Source organism: Equus przewalskii, chromosome 18 (assembly GCF_037783145.1).
Source record: "Equus przewalskii isolate Varuska chromosome 18, EquPr2, whole genome shotgun sequence".
NCBI classification, from domain to species: domain Eukaryota; kingdom Metazoa; phylum Chordata; class Mammalia; order Perissodactyla; family Equidae; genus Equus; species Equus przewalskii.
Window position 1 is genome coordinate 2,282,096 of NC_091848.1, and position 24,505 is coordinate 2,306,600.

General features: G+C 44.9%; 2 protein-coding genes across 2 annotated transcripts; both read right to left on the reverse strand.

Moving 5' to 3' along the window:
* Positions 1-7,263: 7,263 nt before the first annotated feature.
* Positions 7,264-8,934, reverse strand: LOC139077066 (endogenous retrovirus group K member 5 Gag polyprotein-like). Its single transcript, XM_070582940.1, has one exon. The coding sequence runs from the start codon at positions 8,932-8,934 to the stop codon at positions 7,264-7,266; it is 1,671 nt and encodes a 556-aa protein (XP_070439041.1).
* A 7,723-nt stretch (positions 8,935-16,657) lies between these two features.
* LOC139077067 (endogenous retrovirus group K member 5 Gag polyprotein-like) lies at positions 16,658-18,328 on the reverse strand. The gene has a single exon (XM_070582941.1). The coding sequence runs from the start codon at positions 18,326-18,328 to the stop codon at positions 16,658-16,660; it is 1,671 nt and encodes a 556-aa protein (XP_070439042.1).
* Positions 18,329-24,505: the final 6,177 nt, after the last annotated feature.

The window sequence follows — 24,505 nt, forward strand, 5'->3', positions numbered from 1 at the left end:
AAACTTCTCAATTATTATTATTATTATTATTATTATTATTATTATTTTTCACTCTCCCTTTCTAGAGAGGGGCAAAAACTTCTCAATTATTATTATTATTATTATTATTATTATTATTTATTTCACTCTCCCTTTCTAGAGAGGGGCAGAAACTTCTCAATTATTATTATTATTATTATTATTATTTTTATTTCACTCTCACTTTCTAGAGAGGGGCAAAACTTCTCAATTATTATTATTATTATTATTATTATTATTTATTTTTTTTATTTCACTCTCCCTTTCCAGAGAGGGGCAAAAACTTCTCAATTATTATTATTATTATTATTATTATTATTTTTTATTTCACTCTCCCTTTCTAGAGAGGGCCAAAAACTTCTCAAAGTTCTTAACACCTACTACCCTTCTGTCCTTTCCTCACTCTCCCTTTGGCAGAGAGGGGCTAAAGGGGGCTCTTCTTTCCAGCCCTGGGTAGGATCCTATCCGTCCCGAGAAGTGGGGGGAACTTACCCTTCAGGTCCCTGTTCGGGCGCCACTTGCCGGGGTCCCGCCCCGGCGGAGTCCAGGTTCCTGAGGGATGGACGGCGTCGGCGCGATGAGGGAGGGGGAAAGTAAAGGGGACGTGAGACTTGGGTTGGTGTTAGCAAGTCCGACTTTACTGTGCACAAGTGTCGTTTATATATTTTTCAGGATTAGTACAGAAATAGTATTACAAATATTCTCAGAGAGATAAGGAAGTAAGAAACGAGCACAAGAATATTTATTAGCATTCCATTCTATAGAGCATAAGGTTAATGATCGTCTTCTCTGCAATTAACTAGTGTTTGTTGTCTCTAAACTAAAGGAGATAGGTACCTAGGCATCTGTTGTAATTCACGGTAAAGTTAAATCAAAGAGAGAAGGTCCAGGCCTCCGGACAGGACAGCAGTCTGTCTGGTTACATCCTGGTGGAGCCATCCCTGCCTCCCTCAATCATTTACGTCATTAGTGTAGATGGTTAATGGGAACAAAAGGCGACTCCAGGGTGTCTTATCCCCAGGGCTATCTGCATTCTCAGCGGGCAGTTAAACATCTTTACTTTTTCGCGCCCTTTAGGCGGTGGAAGCATTCCTTTGTCTTTTAGATTGTAGAGCTAACGGTCCCTTAAGTACACTGCCGGAGAAAGTATCATATTGTTAGTAAAGTAAAGGGCTGAAAAGCTAAACTAAACTATATATCTCCAAGAATAAAAAAGAGAAATAAGTATACACATAACCTTGATAGAAAGCATGCATATAATTCAGAAAATATCGGGGGTGTTGGCCGGCCATCCTTCACCGAGGGGCATTCTTGCACCCCTCGGCCCTTCTACTCACCAATTATTTATTATTTATTGCTTTTAGGAGAAAACCTCTATAACATTTTAACAGAAAGCAGAAGGTCAAGAATAATATATAGATACTTCTTGATCATCCAATTAACCAGCAAACTTAGAAGGACGATGCATATGTATATTTAGACAAAGAACTGGAGGGAGAAGGAAACATTAACCAGATGGAGGCCATAAACCTAATTCGACATCTTATCTGGGCAGGATTCCTTTCTGATTGTCTCAAATGGGACTGTGTGCTCATCCATTAATTAACTGAAAAATATCTTGAAAGTTACCTGCAGGTGGTCACATTCTCTTACTATATCTAATTTTCCCAGGAGGTAGTGCCTCCCAAGCAGCCACCCAAAGGAGTGAAAACTGGAGGTTAAGATAGGAAGAGGAATGAAGGGCAATTAGAAGCAGCACAGGTTTCAGAACTGTGTGAGGGGCTGGCCGGTTATTCTTCACCAAGGGGCGGCCCTGCACCCCTCGGCGTTAATCGGCTGGACCCTGTCAAACAGCCGATCAAATGATGTAGCCACGGCTCCCAGCATCTCCCCCTTTTTTACTTTTTAAGGCCAACAGATGTAATTCTGCTGAAACCCGACTTATAGAGTTGAATATTAACTTGAGAAAGACTGGAAAAAGGCAAAGACAAATCATTAGAGCACCAATGGTGACAGCAATATTAACAATAAAGGAGCTCCAATTTTTCTCCCCTACAAAAGAGGTCAGAGAGGTGAAAAAGTTGGTGGCCACTTCAGAAGCAGAAAAGGATTCTTCAGCCTGATTAATATTATTAATTTGTCTATGTAAGTCACTAATGTCTAGACTAAAGTCTGAATGGTTCCATATTCCCTGGATATGATTTTTAATTTTTTCCCAAGAGTGTAGAGATTGATTTACCTTAAGAGGAGTCACACAGATCCATCTATAGGACACATGACAACGCAAGGCCAATCTAACCTTCAAATTTGTAAGTTCTTGTCCTATCTGTAATATTGCCTCTTCCAGAGCATTTACCTTTGCCTCCAGTTTTTCGTCTATTATTTCTTGGGTAGTTAGGGCAAGAGTGGTATTCTTAGAAAGATCGTCTACATAAGAGGCAGTATGTATTTGTTTAGTCAGCGCTACAGCAGATACAGTGAGAGAGGTTGCTAATGCAATCAAGGCTGAGATACCCAATATTAAAGCCGTGATAAACCGGCGGGGGCGCTGTAAAAGATCAGTAGCCTGTTTCAAAGTAAGCAATCCAACATCATCATACCAAGGTCCAGACAAATGAACGGGTAACATAAGATAGGGGGGTTGTTGTAATATCATAACAGTTTCCACGTTTATATCAGGATTTAAACAATTAGTCAGAATACAATTGGTACAGGTAATGTTATATATGGAACCGTCCGTGGTGGGTAGAATAATCATTGCGCGACTGTGAGTGGGCGCAGCTAGGAAAACATAAGGGGCAGGAATACATGCCTTAACCTTATAGGACTGGGACCCCACTGGCCTATTTAGGATAATGTTGTGTAGAGCGGCTACGGCCTGCCATAAGCGAGGCTGGACCTCACCAGAGTCTGCCGACAATATGGGGGGAACCCAGCCATTCATATGCCAACGATCCACCGCCAGTTCAGGAGCTATGTAACGATCTGACCACCGGTATTTACCAGTTTCACGTAAATAATTTCTGTAATCTTTCGAAGGGTCCTGACAGCTCCAATCAAATATCTCACCGGGAAAAGAAGGTATTTTTATCACAGTTTTCGATGAATACATACACTCCCTCCACTTTGGGAAGCCCGTTCGTTTGTCAACCGACATCCAGTCACTATTAGTAGGCAATCTCTCTGGGGATGTAGTCCTTCCAGGACAAGTAGGATATCCTGGAGGGTGGATGGTAGAGTTCAGAGCCCTGGGGCCCATGTCCCCAGGCAGTAATAGTTGCAGGGACCATAAATTTCTCCACATTCCGTTAGGGGAGTCTGTAAGTAGCCCCTTAATGGAGGTTCCAATACAGCCTGGTATGTTAGTTACTGGCAGTGGAGCCGGCATCTGCCCTACAGGGCGCACATTAAAGCATATAGGGGGACTGCTAGAGGTACCTTGAAAAGAAAAATCTTTGTTAATGTCAAATTTATCATGGTATATAGACAGACCTCCTAATAACTCAGGATGGTTATTCGTGACAGGAATCTGTCCTTCCTTCCAGGTTACTGGATGGAATAGAGGGGGTTTAGGAACATAAGCCCAATATTGGTTAAGGGAGGCAGAGGTTTTTCCTGCCTGACAGGCAATCAAGGCTAACATAGCTAGAAACAGAGTAGAGGGGGAGATTGTACCCCCCTGCACCTGAACTAAGTGTTCTGCCTCTTGGGTAAGGTGTTTTAGTTGACCCCATGTAGGAATAGGCGCAGCTCGAGTGGCTTTAGAGCGCGGATGTGGAGGCGGCGGTGATCGAGGAGGTGGACGCTGATAGGGTGCGTCACGGAGCGAAAGCCGCCGCATCTGCATCACAGGAGGATGATCCTCATCCCTCTCCGTCAGGGCGCTGTTGTCCGTTCTTCTCAACGGAGGAAGGGTCCGGCACCGCCTGTTGTACATGCCGGATCAAACGATCAGGAATCCACAAAGGAGAGGAAGCGTCCTGTGGAAATATACAAGCATATCCTCGACCGCTAGTTAAGAGAATATCAGGACCTTTCCACTGTCCTGTAAGCAAGTCCTTCCACTTAACCTGTGGTAAAATTTTTTGTTTATCATCATTCCAATGTCTCATCATAGGTGACTCACCGTGAATATCTAAATTGAGAAAATTTATTACAAATAAAGCATGACTTAGTAAATGATGGGGAGAGCTATATTTGAGCTCTCCTCCTTGTAATTTTTCCAGTTGTTGTTTCAGGGTCCGATGGGCTCTCTCAACAATGGCCTGACCCTGAGGATTATACGGAATGCCTGTGCAATGTTTAATTTGAAAGGTTTTGCAGAAATCTCGAAAAGCCTTAGAGGTATATGCAGGTGCATTGTCTGTTTTTAGCTCTAAAGGCTGTCCCATATAAGCAAAGCAGATAAACAAGTGTTGAATCACATCTTTAAAGGCTTCTCCTGTTCTGGCAGTAGCCATAATAACGTGAGAAAAAGTGTCTACACACACATGTACAAAGGAAAGCTTTCCAAATTGAGGAAAATGAGTAACATCCATCTGCCACAGACAATTAGAGCGAAGACCTCGGGGATTTACTCCCATGGGCAGGCTGGGCATAGTAGCGGGACAGGCAGTGCAATTTCTCACTATCTGTCTCGCGGCTTCTCTAGAAATTTGAAATTGATAACGAAGGGCTGTAGCATTTTGGTGGTGCAACTGATGAGCCTGGGTGGCTTCCTCTATGGCTGAACAAACAACTATCTTTGTTGCCTGGTCAGCTATTTCATTGCCCCTATGGATAGGCCCCGGAAGACCTGAATGTGCACGTACATGTCCCACATAAAAGGGGTGGGAACGTTCTCTAATTAATTTTTGTAATTGACAAAGCAGCGCCGAAATGGCAGTCTTATAGACAGGGATCGTGGCGGTCTCAATTTGAGGAAACAGGCAAGTTATGTATTGTGAATCAGAGTAAAGATTGAATTCCTTATTAGACAGTTCTCTAAATGCTGTAATTACAGCAACCAACTCAGCCCTTTGAGCAGAGGTTTCATTAGTCTGTTGTGTTTTACAACTGTCCCCTATTACCAAAGCTGCCCTCCCATTAGAGGAGCCATCGGTGAACACCAACGTTGCCCCAGCTATGGGCCCCTTCTGACATCTAGTAGGAAAGATAAAAGGATGTCTCTTAATAAATTGTAATATGGGGTGTTTAGGAAGGTGAAAAGACACAGCACCTGAGTAACCTGCAAAAGAGATCTGCCATTCATCATCTGTTTGAAATAGGTAATCACATTGATCTTTAGTATACGGAATTACTATGTTAACAGGTTCCTTACCAAATAGTTCTATGCTTCTTCTTCTCCCCTTAGCTATCAATAGAGCACATAAGGCTGGATAAGAAACAATAATCTTTTTAGGAGTGGCAGGGAGGTGTAACCATTCGAGAGGCCCTAGTTGCCACAAACAGCCTGTGGGAGTGACAGGCGTAGAGAGGACTAAAAGATTCCAAGGCATTGAATAATCTATTCGATGTAATTGATGTTGTGTTAAGGCCTCCTCTACCTTTTGTAGGGCTAAAGTTCCTTCAGGTGTTAGAGTTCTTTCTGAGGTGGGGTCACTATTCCCCCTGAGCATTTCAAACAGGGGTTGTAACTCGGCCGTTGTGAGTTTCAAAAAGGGCCGAATCCAATTTATATCCCCCAAGAGCTTTTGAAAGTCATTTAAAGTTTTTAAGGAATCTGTTCGTAATTGGATATTTTGGGGAGTCACTAAATCAGTGTGAATGACTCGACCCAAATAATTAATGGGTGGATTAGTCTGTATCTTCTCGGGTGCCACTTGTAGGCCGTAAAGAGTCAAAGCCTCGACTGTTTCTTGTAATACTTGTTGTAAATAACTTCTATCTTGATGTGCTAGGAATAAGTCATCCATATAATGGATCAAATAAATAGAAGGATATTTTTGCCTGACCTGCATTAAGGCCATATCAACAAATTTTTGGCACAACGTTGGGCTGTTTTTCATTCCTTGCGGCAGCACTTTCCACTGAAATCTCTGATAAGGTCTCCTCAAGTTTTCTGAAGGTAAGCTAAAGGCAAATCGGGGCCTGTCCTTAGGGTCTAAGGGGATGTTGAAAAAACAGTCTTGCAAATCTATAACCACAACCGCAGCCTGAACTGGGACTGCTACGGGAGAAGGCAGTCCCGGTTGTAGGGCCCCCATATCTTGCATGGTCTCATTAATGGCTCTCAGATCTTGTAATAATCTCCATTTTCCAGATTTCTTTTTGATAACGAAAATAGGAGAGTTCCAGGGACTATTAGAAGTTTCTATATGTCCCAACTCTAGCTGAGTTTTAACTAATTCTTGGGCTGCTTTCAATTTTTCAGACGGAAGAGGCCACTGTTCTACCCATACTGGAATATCAGACTTCCATGTTATAGGGTCTGCAGCCCTTTCAACAGCGGCCCCTATGACAAATTTGATAGCTCACAGTCAGACTCATATCCAAATCCTCTTTTGTCTTCATTAGGTTGTGAAAAAATTGAGAATCGAGCTTCTTGTTCAGCTTTGCCCAAACTCTTTTGAAGATTATATTTCGTTTTTAACATCTGAGCCGTGACCTTATCGTCAGGGCTGAATAATAACACTCCCATTTGAGCCAGGACATCTCTCCCCCATAGAGTAACTGGAATAGCTGGGATTACATAAGGTTGAAAAGTTCCAGCATTGTTTTCTCCATCTGACCAATGGAGAATTTTGCTACTCTTGTCAGCCTGTGGGGCCTTTCCAATTCCTACTAAGGTGTTCGGTGTCACTTGTATTGGCCATGAAGAGGGCCAATCTTTTCCAGCAATGCAGGAGACATCTGCTCCAGTATCTAAGGGCCCTTCTATGGCTATCCCTTCCACTATAAGTTGCTTCACAGGTCTATTAGATGTAATTTCCTGCAGCCAAAAGGCTATGTCACTAGAGCCAAAACCACCCTCACCTCGCGGGGCTGAAGTTACTGTTTTCCCTACGGAATAATATGGTAACAGTAACAATTGAGCTATTCTCTGACCCTTAGTTATAAAATGAGTTTTTGTGGGGGTGTCAATCATGACTTTTATTTCCCCCTCATAATCTGAATCAATTACCCCAGGAATAACTGACAAACCTTGTATGGAAAGGGAACTTCGTCCTAAAATTAGCCCTACAACTCCTTCTGGCAGAGGTCCCTTAATTCCCGTTGGGATAAGAGTGACAGGTACATCTGGAGTTAGTATTGTTGTGGTGGAGGAACAGAGGTCCAGTCCTGCACTCCCTGGAGTGGCTCGAAGGAGGCTTGAGACGGGACGAAGGGAATTGAAGTGTTCAGAGTGCTGGCCCCCATTATTGTCGGGGCCTGGGGGAGGCCCCGCTGCCCGTTTCCCTGAACCGGAGGATTAGCTGCGGGGATCGGCCCGAGGCATCGTGAGCTCGGCGTCAGTAATGTTACTTGAGGCGATCCCAGAAACTGACCGTCCTTATGAAACTTAGATCTGCACTCTTTAGCCCAATGAAAACCCTTTTGACAACGAGGACATAAGGACTTTGGAGCTCCTTTCATATCTTGTGGCTGAACTTTTTGGAAAATCTGAGGTGTTGGCTGTCTAGCTTGCCTTGGGGCTTTATTGGGGCATTGTCTACTAAAGTGTCCCTGTTGTCCACAAGAAAAGCAGGCATTTTCACCATCTACTCTCACAGCTCTATTTCCTTTCTTAGTCATAGTTTGCATACAATAAAGAGGGCTTTCCCCTTTTAAGGCGGCTGCCATGGCAACTCCTTGCATGAAGGCTGGCGTAAAGTCAGCACATTGTTTAATGTAGTCTGTTAGTGACCCAAACTTTCGAATTGGTCGCAACAGTGTTTGGCAAGGAGCATTAGCATTCTCAAAGGCTAGCTGTTTAGTCAATATATTAGCAGCTTCCTCATTAGTGATCACACGCTTAACAGCCTGTAAAAGTCTAGCCACAAAATCCTCATATGACTCCTGAGGCCCCTGTCTTATTTCGCTCAAAGTGGTGGCCTTCTTGGCATTGGTTGGCAGGGAATTCCACGCTTTTATTGCACATGATCTTACTTGCAATAGGGCCTCTTTTCCCATAAGCATTTGTTTGTTGGTAGTAACATAGTCTCCCTCTCCTAACAACATGTCCATAGTAATCTCCTCCTTCTTAAATTTTTTATTAAGGCTGACTTGACGACGGACCAAGTCCTCGTATTCAGCTTTCCAAAGAAGATACTGTCCCCCAGCAAGACAGGTCTTTGCCACTTGGGTCCAATCGTATGGAATCATCCACTTGCTAGCTATGACCTCCATTAGAGCTGTGGTGTAGGGAGCCTGAGACCCGTACTCAGTGCAAGCCATCTTTAATTCTTTCAGTAGTTTATAAGGAAGAGGCTCCCAGTAAATATCCTCATCAAATTCTCCGATCTCAACCGGACACGCCAGTGAGAAATTTAAGTCTCCGTCTAACGCAGCCTCCCTCAAAGCAGCTCTTACTCTAGAGGATGGGACTAGTTTCTCAAAAGAAGGAGGAGGGGGGAGAGGTCGAGCCAAGTACTCAGGTGGTTTTTGTGGAACTTGAGGAGGGGGTCTTTTGGGGCAAACTTTCACAGGAAAGCCCCAAGGTTCATCATTATGATAAGTGGCAGCCGCCTCGTCTAGTCCTTCCTGATCTGGGGGTGATAAAATATTGCCATTGTCATTTTTTATCGGCGGGGCAGAAGCTAAGGATCGGGATGGAGCTGGCTCTCCAGGAGAAGGCTCTCCAGGGGAAGTTGCCTTCATTTCCTCTGGTTGGGGGTCAAGGGTATCTCTAATCAGATTCCAGAGAGCAAACGCATCAACAGGAATTCCTTCTGGCCCCTTTTGAGCGTAATATTTTCTAAGTTGTGCCCCCACCATCATCCAAGTTTCCAAATTAACAGTTCCTTCTTCGGGGAACCAGGGACATTGTTCTTGTACGAAATGTAGAAATTTAGAAATCTGTCCCGAAGAGGCTTTTATGCCTCTTTTTGCAAGCATACATATTATTATTTCTATAAAGAGCCTTCTCTCTTTAGACTCAGTATGGCCCATAACTTCTCAAAGTTCTTAAGACTTCTTATTCTTCCTAACCTTATTTCACTCTCCCTTTCCGGAGAGGGACTAAAACTTCTCTATTATTATTATTATTATTATTTTATTTCACTCTCCCTTAATAGAGAGGGGCAAAGACTTCTCAATTATTATTATTATTATTATTATTTTTTTATTTTACTCTCCCTTTCTAGAGAGGGGCAGAAACTTCTCAATTATTATTATTATTATTATTATTATTATTATTATTATTATTTTTCACTCTCCCTTTCTAGTGAGGGGCAGAAACTTCTCAATTATTATTATTATTATTATTATTATTATTATTATTATTTCACTCTCCCTTTCTAGAGAGGGGCAAAAACTTCTCAATTATTATTATTATTATTATTATTATTATTATTTATTTCACTCTCCCTTTCTAGAGAGGGGCAGAAACTTCTCAATTATTATTATTATTATTATTATTATTTTTATTTCACTCTCACTTTCTAGAGAGGGGCAAAACTTCTCAATTATTATTATTATTATTATTATTATTATTTATTTTTTTTATTTCACTCTCCCTTTCCAGAGAGGGGCAAAAACTTCTCAATTATTATTATTATTATTATTATTATTATTTTTTATTTCACTCTCCCTTTCTAGAGAGGGCCAAAAACTTCTCAAAGTTCTTAACACCTACTACCCTTCTGTCCTTTCCTCACTCTCCCTTTGGCAGAGAGGGGCTAAAGGGGGCTCTTCTTTCCAGCCCTGGGTAGGATCCTATCCGTCCCGAGAAGTGGGGGGAACTTACCCTTCAGGTCCCTGTTCGGGCGCCACTTGCCGGGGTCCCGCCCCGGCGGAGTCCAGGTTCCTGAGGGATGGACGGCGTCGGCGCGATGAGGGAGGGGGAAAGTAAAGGGGACGTGAGACTTGGGTTGGTGTTAGCAAGTCCGACTTTACTGTGCACAAGTGTCGTTTATATATTTTTCAGGATTAGTACAGAAATAGTATTACAAATATTCTCAGAGAGATAAGGAAGTAAGAAACGAGCACAAGAATATTTATTAGCATTCCATTCTATAGAGCATAAGGTTAATGATCGTCTTCTCTGCAATTAACTAGTGTTTGTTGTCTCTAAACTAAAGGAGATAGGTACCTAGGCATCTGTTGTAATTCACGGTAAAGTTAAATCAAAGAGAGAAGGTCCAGGCCTCCGGACAGGACAGCAGTCTGTCTGGTTACATCCTGGTGGAGCCATCCCTGCCTCCCTCAATCATTTACGTCATTAGTGTAGATGGTTAATGGGAACAAAAGGCGACTCCAGGGTGTCTTATCCCCAGGGCTATCTGCATTCTCAGCGGGCAGTTAAACATCTTTACTTTTTCGCGCCCTTTAGGCGGTGGAAGCATTCCTTTGTCTTTTAGATTGTAGAGCTAACGGTCCCTTAAGTACACTGCCGGAGAAAGTATCATATTGTTAGTAAAGTAAAGGGCTGAAAAGCTAAACTAAACTATATATCTCCAAGAATAAAAAAGAGAAATAAGTATACACATAACCTTGATAGAAAGCATGCATATAATTCAGAAAATATCGGGGGTGTTGGCCGGCCATCCTTCACCGAGGGGCATTCTTGCACCCCTCGGCCCTTCTACTCACCAATTATTTATTATTTATTGCTTTTAGGAGAAAACCTCTATAACATTTTAACAGAAAGCAGAAGGTCAAGAATAATATATAGATACTTCTTGATCATCCAATTAACCAGCAAACTTAGAAGGACGATGCATATGTATATTTAGACAAAGAACTGGAGGGAGAAGGAAACATTAACCAGATGGAGGCCATAAACCTAATTCGACATCTTATCTGGGCAGGATTCCTTTCTGATTGTCTCAAATGGGACTGTGTGCTCATCCATTAATTAACTGAAAAATATCTTGAAAGTTACCTGCAGGTGGTCACATTCTCTTACTATATCTAATTTTCCCAGGAGGTAGTGCCTCCCAAGCAGCCACCCAAAGGAGTGAAAACTGGAGGTTAAGATAGGAAGAGGAATGAAGGGCAATTAGAAGCAGCACAGGTTTCAGAACTGTGTGAGGGGCTGGCCGGTTATTCTTCACCAAGGGGCGGCCCTGCACCCCTCGGCGTTAATCGGCTGGACCCTGTCAAACAGCCGATCAAATGATGTAGCCACGGCTCCCAGCATCTCCCCCTTTTTTACTTTTTAAGGCCAACAGATGTAATTCTGCTGAAACCCGACTTATAGAGTTGAATATTAACTTGAGAAAGACTGGAAAAAGGCAAAGACAAATCATTAGAGCACCAATGGTGACAGCAATATTAACAATAAAGGAGCTCCAATTTTTCTCCCCTACAAAAGAGGTCAGAGAGGTGAAAAAGTTGGTGGCCACTTCAGAAGCAGAAAAGGATTCTTCAGCCTGATTAATATTATTAATTTGTCTATGTAAGTCACTAATGTCTAGACTAAAGTCTGAATGGTTCCATATTCCCTGGATATGATTTTTAATTTTTTCCCAAGAGTGTAGAGATTGATTTACCTTAAGAGGAGTCACACAGATCCATCTATAGGACACATGACAACGCAAGGCCAATCTAACCTTCAAATTTGTAAGTTCTTGTCCTATCTGTAATATTGCCTCTTCCAGAGCATTTACCTTTGCCTCCAGTTTTTCGTCTATTATTTCTTGGGTAGTTAGGGCAAGAGTGGTATTCTTAGAAAGATCGTCTACATAAGAGGCAGTATGTATTTGTTTAGTCAGCGCTACAGCAGATACAGTGAGAGAGGTTGCTAATGCAATCAAGGCTGAGATACCCAATATTAAAGCCGTGATAAACCGGCGGGGGCGCTGTAAAAGATCAGTAGCCTGTTTCAAAGTAAGCAATCCAACATCATCATACCAAGGTCCAGACAAATGAACGGGTAACATAAGATAGGGGGGTTGTTGTAATATCATAACAGTTTCCACGTTTATATCAGGATTTAAACAATTAGTCAGAATACAATTGGTACAGGTAATGTTATATATGGAACCGTCCGTGGTGGGTAGAATAATCATTGCGCGACTGTGAGTGGGCGCAGCTAGGAAAACATAAGGGGCAGGAATACATGCCTTAACCTTATAGGACTGGGACCCCACTGGCCTATTTAGGATAATGTTGTGTAGAGCGGCTACGGCCTGCCATAAGCGAGGCTGGACCTCACCAGAGTCTGCCGACAATATGGGGGGAACCCAGCCATTCATATGCCAACGATCCACCGCCAGTTCAGGAGCTATGTAACGATCTGACCACCGGTATTTACCAGTTTCACGTAAATAATTTCTGTAATCTTTCGAAGGGTCCTGACAGCTCCAATCAAATATCTCACCGGGAAAAGAAGGTATTTTTATCACAGTTTTCGATGAATACATACACTCCCTCCACTTTGGGAAGCCCGTTCGTTTGTCAACCGACATCCAGTCACTATTAGTAGGCAATCTCTCTGGGGATGTAGTCCTTCCAGGACAAGTAGGATATCCTGGAGGGTGGATGGTAGAGTTCAGAGCCCTGGGGCCCATGTCCCCAGGCAGTAATAGTTGCAGGGACCATAAATTTCTCCACATTCCGTTAGGGGAGTCTGTAAGTAGCCCCTTAATGGAGGTTCCAATACAGCCTGGTATGTTAGTTACTGGCAGTGGAGCCGGCATCTGCCCTACAGGGCGCACATTAAAGCATATAGGGGGACTGCTAGAGGTACCTTGAAAAGAAAAATCTTTGTTAATGTCAAATTTATCATGGTATATAGACAGACCTCCTAATAACTCAGGATGGTTATTCGTGACAGGAATCTGTCCTTCCTTCCAGGTTACTGGATGGAATAGAGGGGGTTTAGGAACATAAGCCCAATATTGGTTAAGGGAGGCAGAGGTTTTTCCTGCCTGACAGGCAATCAAGGCTAACATAGCTAGAAACAGAGTAGAGGGGGAGATTGTACCCCCCTGCACCTGAACTAAGTGTTCTGCCTCTTGGGTAAGGTGTTTTAGTTGACCCCATGTAGGAATAGGCGCAGCTCGAGTGGCTTTAGAGCGCGGATGTGGAGGCGGCGGTGATCGAGGAGGTGGACGCTGATAGGGTGCGTCACGGAGCGAAAGCCGCCGCATCTGCATCACAGGAGGATGATCCTCATCCCTCTCCGTCAGGGCGCTGTTGTCCGTTCTTCTCAACGGAGGAAGGGTCCGGCACCGCCTGTTGTACATGCCGGATCAAACGATCAGGAATCCACAAAGGAGAGGAAGCGTCCTGTGGAAATATACAAGCATATCCTCGACCGCTAGTTAAGAGAATATCAGGACCTTTCCACTGTCCTGTAAGCAAGTCCTTCCACTTAACCTGTGGTAAAATTTTTTGTTTATCATCATTCCAATGTCTCATCATAGGTGACTCACCGTGAATATCTAAATTGAGAAAATTTATTACAAATAAAGCATGACTTAGTAAATGATGGGGAGAGCTATATTTGAGCTCTCCTCCTTGTAATTTTTCCAGTTGTTGTTTCAGGGTCCGATGGGCTCTCTCAACAATGGCCTGACCCTGAGGATTATACGGAATGCCTGTGCAATGTTTAATTTGAAAGGTTTTGCAGAAATCTCGAAAAGCCTTAGAGGTATATGCAGGTGCATTGTCTGTTTTTAGCTCTAAAGGCTGTCCCATATAAGCAAAGCAGATAAACAAGTGTTGAATCACATCTTTAAAGGCTTCTCCTGTTCTGGCAGTAGCCATAATAACGTGAGAAAAAGTGTCTACACACACATGTACAAAGGAAAGCTTTCCAAATTGAGGAAAATGAGTAACATCCATCTGCCACAGACAATTAGAGCGAAGACCTCGGGGATTTACTCCCATGGGCAGGCTGGGCATAGTAGCGGGACAGGCAGTGCAATTTCTCACTATCTGTCTCGCGGCTTCTCTAGAAATTTGAAATTGATAACGAAGGGCTGTAGCATTTTGGTGGTGCAACTGATGAGCCTGGGTGGCTTCCTCTATGGCTGAACAAACAACTATCTTTGTTGCCTGGTCAGCTATTTCATTGCCCCTATGGATAGGCCCCGGAAGACCTGAATGTGCACGTACATGTCCCACATAAAAGGGGTGGGAACGTTCTCTAATTAATTTTTGTAATTGACAAAGCAGCGCCGAAATGGCAGTCTTATAGACAGGGATCGTGGCGGTCTCAATTTGAGGAAACAGGCAAGTTATGTATTGTGAATCAGAGTAAAGATTGAATTCCTTATTAGACAGTTCTCTAAATGCTGTAATTACAGCAACCAACTCAGCCCTTTGAGCAGAGGTTTCATTAGTCTGTTGTGTTTTACAACTGTCCCCTATTACCAAAGCTGCCCTCCCATTAGAGGAGCCATCGGTGAACACCAACGTTGCCCCAGCTATGGGCCCCTTCTGACATCTAGTAGGAAAGATAAAAGGATGTCTCTTAATAAATTGTAATATGGGGTGTTTAGGAAGGTGAAAAGACACAGCACCTGAGTAACCTGCAAAAGAGATCTGCCATTCATCATCTGTTTGAAATAGGTAATCACATTGATCTTTAGTATACGGAATTACTATGTTAACAGGTTCCTTACCAAATAGTTCTATGCTTCTTCTTCTCCCCTTAGCTATCAATAGAGCACATAAGGCTGGATAAGAAACAATAATCTTTTTAGGAGTGGCAGGGAGGTGTAACCATTCGAGAGGCCCTAGTTGCCACAAACAGCCTGTGGGAGTGACAGGCGTAGAGAGGACTAAAAGATTCCAAGGCATTGAATAATCTATTCGATGTAATTGATGTTGTGTTAAGGCCTCCTCTACCTTTTGTAGGGCTAAAGTTCCTTCAGGTGTTAGAGTTCTTTCTGAGGTGGGGTCACTATTCCCCCTGAGCATTTCAAACAGGGGTTGTAACTCGGCCGTTGTGAGTTTCAAAAAGGGCCGAATCCAATTTATATCCCCCAAGAGCTTTTGAAAGTCATTTAAAGTTTTTAAGGAATCTGTTCGTAATTGGATATTTTGGGGAGTCACTAAATCAGTGTGAATGACTCGACCCAAATAATTAATGGGTGGATTAGTCTGTATCTTCTCGGGTGCCACTTGTAGGCCGTAAAGAGTCAAAGCCTCGACTGTTTCTTGTAATACTTGTTGTAAATAACTTCTATCTTGATGTGCTAGGAATAAGTCATCCATATAATGGATCAAATAAATAGAAGGATATTTTTGCCTGACCTGCATTAAGGCCATATCAACAAATTTTTGGCACAACGTTGGGCTGTTTTTCATTCCTTGCGGCAGCACTTTCCACTGAAATCTCTGATAAGGTCTCCTCAAGTTTTCTGAAGGTAAGCTAAAGGCAAATCGGGGCCTGTCCTTAGGGTCTAAGGGGATGTTGAAAAAACAGTCTTGCAAATCTATAACCACAACCGCAGCCTGAACTGGGACTGCTACGGGAGAAGGCAGTCCCGGTTGTAGGGCCCCCATATCTTGCATGGTCTCATTAATGGCTCTCAGATCTTGTAATAATCTCCATTTTCCAGATTTCTTTTTGATAACGAAAATAGGAGAGTTCCAGGGACTATTAGAAGTTTCTATATGTCCCAACTCTAGCTGAGTTTTAACTAATTCTTGGGCTGCTTTCAATTTTTCAGACGGAAGAGGCCACTGTTCTACCCATACTGGAATATCAGACTTCCATGTTATAGGGTCTGCAGCCCTTTCAACAGCGGCCCCTATGACAAATTTGATAGCTCACAGTCAGACTCATATCCAAATCCTCTTTTGTCTTCATTAGGTTGTGAAAAAATTGAGAATCGAGCTTCTTGTTCAGCTTTGCCCAAACTCTTTTGAAGATTATATTTCGTTTTTAACATCTGAGCCGTGACCTTATCGTCAGGGCTGAATAATAACACTCCCATTTGAGCCAGGACATCTCTCCCCCATAGAGTAACTGGAATAGCTGGGATTACATAAGGTTGAAAAGTTCCAGCATTGTTTTCTCCATCTGACCAATGGAGAATTTTGCTACTCTTGTCAGCCTGTGGGGCCTTTCCAATTCCTACTAAGGTGTTCGGTGTCACTTGTATTGGCCATGAAGAGGGCCAATCTTTTCCAGCAATGCAGGAGACATCTGCTCCAGTATCTAAGGGCCCTTCTATGGCTATCCCTTCCACTATAAGTTGCTTCACAGGTCTATTAGATGTAATTTCCTGCAGCCAAAAGGCTATGTCACTAGAGCCAAAACCACCCTCACCTCGCGGGGCTGAAGTTACTGTTTTCCCTACGGAATAATATGGTAACAGTAACAATTGAGCTATTCTCTGACCCTTAGTTATAAAATGAGTTTTTGTGGGGGTGTCAATCATGACTTTTATTTCCCCCTCATAATCTGAATCAATTACCCCAGGAATAACTGACAAACCTTGTATGGAAAGGGAACTTCGTCCTAAAATTAGCCCTACAACTCCTTCTGGCAGAGGTCCCTTAATTCCCGTTGGGATAAGAGTGACAGGTACATCTGGAGTTAGTATTGTTGTGGTGGAGGAACAGAGGTCCAGTCCTGCACTCCCTGGAGTGGCTCGAAGGAGGCTTGAGACGGGACGAAGGGAATTGAAGTGTTCAGAGTGCTGGCCCCCATTATTGTCGGGGCCTGGGGGAGGCCCCGCTGCCCGTTTCCCTGAACCGGAGGATTAGCTGCGGGGATCGGCCCGAGGCATCGTGAGCTCGGCGTCAGTAATGTTACTTGAGGCGATCCCAGAAACTGACCGTCCTTATGAAACTTAGATCTGCACTCTTTAGCCCAATGAAAACCCTTTTGACAACGAGGACATAAGGACTTTGGAGCTCCTTTCATATCTTGTGGCTGAACTTTTTGGAAAATCTGAGGTGTTGGCTGTCTAGCTTGCCTTGGGGCTTTATTGGGGCATTGTCTACTAAAGTGTCCCTGTTGTCCACAAGAAAAGCAGGCATTTTCACCATCTACTCTCACAGCTCTATTTCCTTTCTTAGTCATAGTTTGCATACAATAAAGAGGGCTTTCCCCTTTTAAGGCGGCTGCCATGGCAACTCCTTGCATGAAGGCTGGCGTAAAGTCAGCACATTGTTTAATGTAGTCTGTTAGTGACCCAAACTTTCGAATTGGTCGCAACAGTGTTTGGCAAGGAGCATTAGCATTCTCAAAGGCTAGCTGTTTAGTCAATATATTAGCAGCTTCCTCATTAGTGATCACACGCTTAACAGCCTGTAAAAGTCTAGCCACAAAATCCTCATATGACTCCTGAGGCCCCTGTCTTATTTCGCTCAAAGTGGTGGCCTTCTTGGCATTGGTTGGCAGGGAATTCCACGCTTTTATTGCACATGATCTTACTTGCAATAGGGCCTCTTTTCCCATAAGCATTTGTTTGTTGGTAGTAACATAGTCTCCCTCTCCTAACAACATGTCCATAGTAATCTCCTCCTTCTTAAATTTTTTATTAAGGCTGACTTGACGACGGACCAAGTCCTCGTATTCAGCTTTCCAAAGAAGATACTGTCCCCCAGCAAGACAGGTCTTTGCCACTTGGGTCCAATCGTATGGAATCATCCACTTGCTAGCTATGACCTCCATTAGAGCTGTGGTGTAGGGAGCCTGAGACCCGTACTCAGTGCAAGCCATCTTTAATTCTTTCAGTAGTTTATAAGGAAGAGGCTCCCAGTAAATATCCTCATCAAATTCTCCGATCTCAACCGGACACGCCAGTGAGAAATTTAAGTCTCCGTCTAACGCAGCCTCCCTCAAAGCAGCTCTTACTCTAGAGGATGGGACTAGTTTCTCAAAAGAAGGAGGAGGGGGGAGAGGTCGAGCCAAGTACTCAGGTGGTTTTTGTGGAACTTGAGGAGGGGGTCTTTTGGGGCAAACTTTCACAGGAAAGCCCCAAGGTTCATCATTATGATAAGTGGCAGCCGCCTCGTCTAGTCCTTCCTGATCTGGGGGTGATAAAATATTGCCATTGTCATTTTTTATCGGCGGGGCAGAAGCTAAGGATCGGGATGGAGCTGGCTCTCCAGGAGAAGGCTCTCCAGGGGAAGTTGCCTTCATTTCCTCTGGTTGGGGGTCAAGGGTATCTCTAATCAGATTCCAGAGAGCAAACGCATCAACAGGAATTCCTTCTGGCCCCTTTTGAGCGTAATATTTTCTAAGTTGTGCCCCCACCATCATCCAAGTTTCCAAATTAACAGTTCCTTCTTCGGGGAACCAGGGACATTGTTCTTGTACGAAATGTAGAAATTTAGAAATCTGTCCCGAAGAGGCTTTTATGCCTCTTTTTGCAAGCATACATATTATTATTTCTATAAAGAGCCTTCTCTCTTTAGACTCAGTATGGCCCATAACTTCTCAAAGTTCTTAAGACTTCTTATTCTTCCTAACCTTATTTCACTCTCCCTTTCCGGAGAGGGACTAAAACTTCTCTATTATTATTATTATTATTATTTTATTTCACTCTCCCTTAATAGAGAGGGGCAAAGACTTCTCAATTATTATTATTATTATTATTATTATTTTTTATTTTACTCTCCCTTTCTAGAGAGGGGCAGAAACTTCTCAATTATTATTATTATTATTATTATTATTATTATTATTTCACTCTCCCTTTCTAGTGAGGGGCAGAAACTTCTCAATTATTATTATTATTATTATTATTATTATTATTATTATTTCACTCTCCCTTTCTAGAGAGGGGCAAAAACTTCTCAATTATTATTATTATTATTATTATTATTATTATTTTTATTTCACTCTCCCTTTCTAGAGAGGGGCAGAAACTTCTCAATTATTATTATTATTATTATTATTATTTTTATTTCACTCTCACTTTCTAGAGAGGGGCAAAACTTCTCAATTATTATTATTATTATTATTATTATTATTATTTATTTTTTTTATTTCACTCTCCCTTTCCAGAGAGGGGCAAAAACTTCTCAATTATTATTATTATTATTATTATTATTATTTTTTATTTCACTCTCCCTTTCTAGAGAGGGCCAAAAACTTCTCAAAGTTCTTAACACCTACTACCCTTCTGTCCTTTCCTCACTCTCCCTTTGGCAGAGAGGGGCTAAAGGGGGCTCTTCTTTCCAGCCCTGGGTAGGATCCTATCCGTCCCGAGAAGTGGGGGGAACTTACCCTTCAGGTCCCTGTTCGGGCGCCACTTGCCGGGGTCCCGCCCCGGCGGAGTCCAGGTTCCTGAGGGATGGACGGCGTCGGCGCGATGAGGGAGGGGGAAAGTAAAGGGGACGTGAGACTTGGGTTGGTGTTAGCAAGTCCGACTTTACTGTGCACAAGTGTCGTTTATATATTTTTCAGGATTAGTACAGAAATAGTATTACAAATATTCTCAGAGAGATAAGGAAGTAAGAAACGAGCACAAGAATATTTATTAGCATTCCATTCTATAGAGCATAAGGTTAATGATCGTCTTCTCTGCAATTAACTAGTGTTTGTTGTCTCTAAACTAAAGGAGATAGGTACCTAGGCATCTGTTGTAATTCACGGTAAAGTTAAATCAAAGAGAGAAGGTCCAGGCCTCCGGACAGGACAGCAGTCTGTCTGGTTACATCCTGGTGGAGCCATCCCTGCCTCCCTCAATCATTTACGTCATTAGTGTAGATGGTTAATGGGAACAAAAGGCGACTCCAGGGTGTCTTATCCCCAGGGCTATCTGCATTCTCAGCGGGCAGTTAAACATCTTTACTTTTTCGCGCCCTTTAGGCGGTGGAAGCATTCCTTTGTCTTTTAGATTGTAGAGCTAACGGTCCCTTAAGTACACTGCCGGAGAAAGTATCATATTGTTAGTAAAGTAAAGGGCTGAAAAGCTAAACTAAACTATATATCTCCAAGAATAAAAAAGAGAAATAAGTATACACATAACCTTGATAGAAAGCATGCATATAATTCAGAAAATATCGGGGGTGTTGGCCGGCCATCCTTCACCGAGGGGCATTCTTGCACCCCTCGGCCCTTCTACTCACCAATTATTTATTATTTATTGCTTTTAGGAGAAAACCTCTATAACATTTTAACAGAAAGCAGAAGGTCAAGAATAATATATAGATACTTCTTGATCATCCAATTAACCAGCAAACTTAGAAGGACGATGCATATGTATATTTAGACAAAGAACTGGAGGGAGAAGGAAACATTAACCAGATGGAGGCCATAAACCTAATTCGACATCTTATCTGGGCAGGATTCCTTTCTGATTGTCTCAAATGGGACTGTGTGCTCATCCATTAATTAACTGAAAAATATCTTGAAAGTTACCTGCAGGTGGTCACATTCTCTTACTATATCTAATTTTCCCAGGAGGTAGTGCCTCCCAAGCAGCCACCCAAAGGAGTGAAAACTGGAGGTTAAGATAGGAAGAGGAATGAAGGGCAATTAGAAGCAGCACAGGTTTCAGAACTGTGTGAGGGGCTGGCCGGTTATTCTTCACCAAGGGGCGGCCCTGCACCCCTCGGCGTTAATCGGCTGGACCCTGTCAAACAGCCGATCAAATGATGTAGCCACGGCTCCCAGCACCAGAACCACATGCCACACACACAGGAACCACCTGCCAGACACTTCGGAACCACCTGTTGGATATGGCGGAACCAGGTGCCTGATACACTGAAACCACCCGCCGAATACACCAGAACCAGGTGCCGGACATACCAGAAACACCTGCCAGAGAAGCTGAAACCAGCAGCCTAACACGCCATAACAACCTGTCAGACATGCCAAAATCATCTGCTGCATACACTGGAACCAGGTCCTGGATATGCCACAACCAATTTCTGGAAAAGCCTGGATCAACATGCTAGACATACTGGAATCACCCACTGGACATGTGGGAACCTACTGCCAGACATGCCAGAACATACACCTGAACACTCTGAAAGCATCAACGGCACATGAGGGAATCAGGTTCTGGACACACGGTAGCCACCTGCTGGACACGCTGGAACCACCTTCAGGACGTACCAGAACCACATGCCAAACACACAGGAGCCACCTGCCAGACACCATGGAACCAACTGTCAGATACGCCGGAACCAGGCACCTGGTACGCTGAAGCCACCTGCCGAATATGCCAGAAGCACGTGCCAGACATGCCACAACTCTGTGATGGATACATCAGAATCAAGTCCAGCACAGGCCAGAACCAGGTGCCTGACATGCCAGGACCACCTGCTGGACACTCCTGGACCACCTGCCAGTCTTGTGAGAACCACCTCCTGGATACACCGGAAACAGGTGTAGCACACGCCAAGACCAGGTGCTGGACACGACTGCACCACCTGCCAGACATGCCACAACCAGGTGCCGGACATGGTGGAACCATCTCTGGACACGTAGAAATCACCTGCCGGATACACCAGAACCACTTGACGGACACTCGGAAACCACCTACCAGACACGCAAAAATCACCTGCCAGATACGCTGGAACCAGGCCCCTTAGGCACCGGAAAAACCCGATCAGACATGCCGGAACCACATGCTGCACACTCTGGTTCTGGCATATTCAGCAGGTGGTTTCAGTGTATCTGGCACCTAGTTCCGGCATATCCAACAGGTGGTTCCAAAGTGTCTGGCGGGTGGTTCCTGTGTGTCTCGTATGTGGTTCTGGTACATTCGGAAGATGGTTGCGCCCTGTCCGTTGAGTGCTTGCGGCATGGCCTGGAGTCTGTTCTGGCGTGTGAGAGTGATGGTTCCAGTGTGTCCGGCGGCTGGTTCCAGGTGGTTCTGGCATGTCCAGTGGGTGCTTCCAGTGTGTCTGGTGGGTCGTTCTGCATGTCTGTGTCATGGTTCCATAGTGTCCGGCGGGTGGTTTCCGGCATGGATGCCGGGTTTTTCCAGTGTCCAAGTGGCCTGGTTCCAGCATATCCAGCAGGTGATTTTGGCATGTCCGGCAGGTGGTTCCGGCGAGTTAAGCAGGTGGTTCCAGTGTGTTCGGCAGGTGGTTCAGGCGTGTCCAGCAGGTGGTTCAGGTCTGTCCAGGAGGTGGTTCCAGCATGTCTAGAACGTGGTTGTGGCATATCTGAGAGGTGGTTCTGGTATGCCCAGCATGTGATTCCAGAGTGTCCGTCAAGTGGTTCTGGCATATCTGGCAGGTGATTTTGCCGTGTCCAGCAGGTGGTTCCAGCCTGTTCGGCTGGTGGTTCAGGCGTGTCCAGGAGGTGGTCCTGGCATGTCGGGCACTTGGTTCTGTCCTGTGTGGACCTGTTTCTGATGTATCCATCACATGGTTCTGGCGTGTCCAGCACATGGTTCTGGCATGTTCCACAGGTGGCTTCAGGGTACCGGGCGCCTGGTTCCGGCGTATCTGACAGTTGGTTCCATGGTGTCTGGCAGGTGGTTCCTGTGTGTTTGGCATGTGGTTCTGGTACGTCCTGAAGGTGTTTCCGGCGTGTCCGGCAGGTAGGTACCATGTGTCCAGAACCTGATGCCGTCGTGTGCCTTTGGTGCTTTCAGAGTGTCCAGGTGTTGGTTCCAGCATGTCTGGCAGTTGGTTCCCGCCTGTCTTGTAGGTGATTCAGGCAGGTCTGGCATGTTGATCCAGGCTCTACCGGGAATTGGTTGTGGCGTATCCAGGACCTGGTTCCGGTGTATCTGGCAGGTGATTTTGGCGTTTCCGACAGGTTGTTCCGGCGTGTTAGGCTGCTGGTTTTGGCTTGTCTGGAAGCTGTTTGTGGCGTGTCTGGCACCTGGTTGTGGCGTATTCGGCGGGTGGTTTCACTGTATCTGGCACCTGGTTCCAGCATATCCAACAGGTGGTTCCGAAGTGTCTGGCAGGTGGTTCCTGTGAGTGTGGCATGTGGTTCTGGTACATTCGGAAGATGGTTCCTGCCTGTCCATTGAGTGCTTGCGGCATGGCCAGGAGTCGGTTCTGACATGTCAGAGTGATGGTTCCAGTGTGTCTGGCAGCTGATTCCAGGTGGTTCTGGCGTGTCCAGTGGGTGCTTCCGGTGTGTCTGGTGGGTCGTTCTTCATGTCTGTGTGGTGGTTCCAGAATGTCCAGCAGGTGGTTCTGGCATGTATTTCGGGTTTTTCCGGCATCCAAGTTGCAGGGTTCCCACATTTCCAGCAGGTGATTTTGGCGTGTCCGGCAGGTGGTTCTGGTGAGTCAAGCAGGTGGTTCCGGGGTGTTCGGCAGGTAGTTCAAGTGTGTCCAGCAGGTGGTTCAGGTCTGTCCGGGAGGTGGTTCTGGCGTGTCCGGCACGTGGTTCGGGCATATCGGAGAGGTGGTTCTGGCGTGCCAGGCATGTGATTCGCAGTGTCCATCAAGTGGTTCTGGCATATCCGGCAGGTGATTTTGGCATGTGAGTCAGGTGGTTCTGGCATGTCCTGCAGGTGCTTCCGGCGCATTCTGGACCCGATTCTCGCATCAGCGGTGGCTGGTTCCAGAGTGTCCAGATGATGGTTCCAACATGTCCAACAGTTGGTTGCAGCATGTTAGGCAGGTGCATGTGCGGCGGGTGGTTCCGGCGTTTGCCACAGATGGTTCTGGCACATCTGGAAAGTGGTTTCTGCATGTGCAGCAGATGGTTCAGTCTTGTCCGGCAGGTGGATCAGTCGTGTGGGGCACCTGGTTCTGGCATGTGCTGCACCTGTTTCTGACGTATCCGACAGGTGGCTCTGGTGTGTCCGGCAGTTGGTTCCGTTCTGTGTGTCCTATGGTTACGGGGTATCATGCAGGTGATTTCGCTGTGCCTTGTGGGTTGTCCAGGCCTGTCTGACACCTGGTTCTGGCATGTCCGGCAGGTAGTTTCAGCGAATCAGGCACCTGGTTCCAGCATATCCAACAGGTGGTGCCGGCATGTCTGGTAGGTATTTCCGGCGTGTGCAGCACTTGGTTCCGGCATAACTGGCAGGTGATTTTGATGTGTCGGGCAGGTGGTTCCAGCATGTCCAGCACCTGGTTCTGGCATGTCTGGCAGGTGGTTCAGTTGTGTCCGGCACCTGGTCCTGGCGTGTGCTACACCTGTTTCTGGTGTATCTGGGAGGTGGTTCTCTCAAGAGTGGCAAGTGGTCCTGGCGTGTCAGGCACCTGGTTCTGGCCTGTGCGGGACATGTTTCTGATGTATCTGTCACATGTTTCCAGCGTGTCCAGCACATGCTTCTGGCGTCTTCAGCAGGTGACTTCGGCATACTGGGCACCTGGTTCCGGCGTATCAGACAGTTGGTTCCATGGTGTCTGGCAGGTGGTTCCTGTGTGTTTGGCATGTGGTTCTGGTACGTCCTGAAGGTGGTTTCGGCATGTCCAGCAGGTGGCTACTGTGTGTCCGGAACCCGATTCCGTCATGTGCTGTTGGTGCTTTCACAGTGTCCAGGTGTTGGTTCCGGCATGTCTG

Bases quoted from the DNA above. Each gene is read 5' to 3' on its own strand.
- LOC139077066 (XM_070582940.1), bottom strand. From the start codon at position 8,934: ATGGTGGGGGCACAACTTAGAAAATATTACGCTCAAAAGGGGCCAGAA.
- LOC139077067 (XM_070582941.1), bottom strand. From the start codon at position 18,328: ATGGTGGGGGCACAACTTAGAAAATATTACGCTCAAAAGGGGCCAGAA.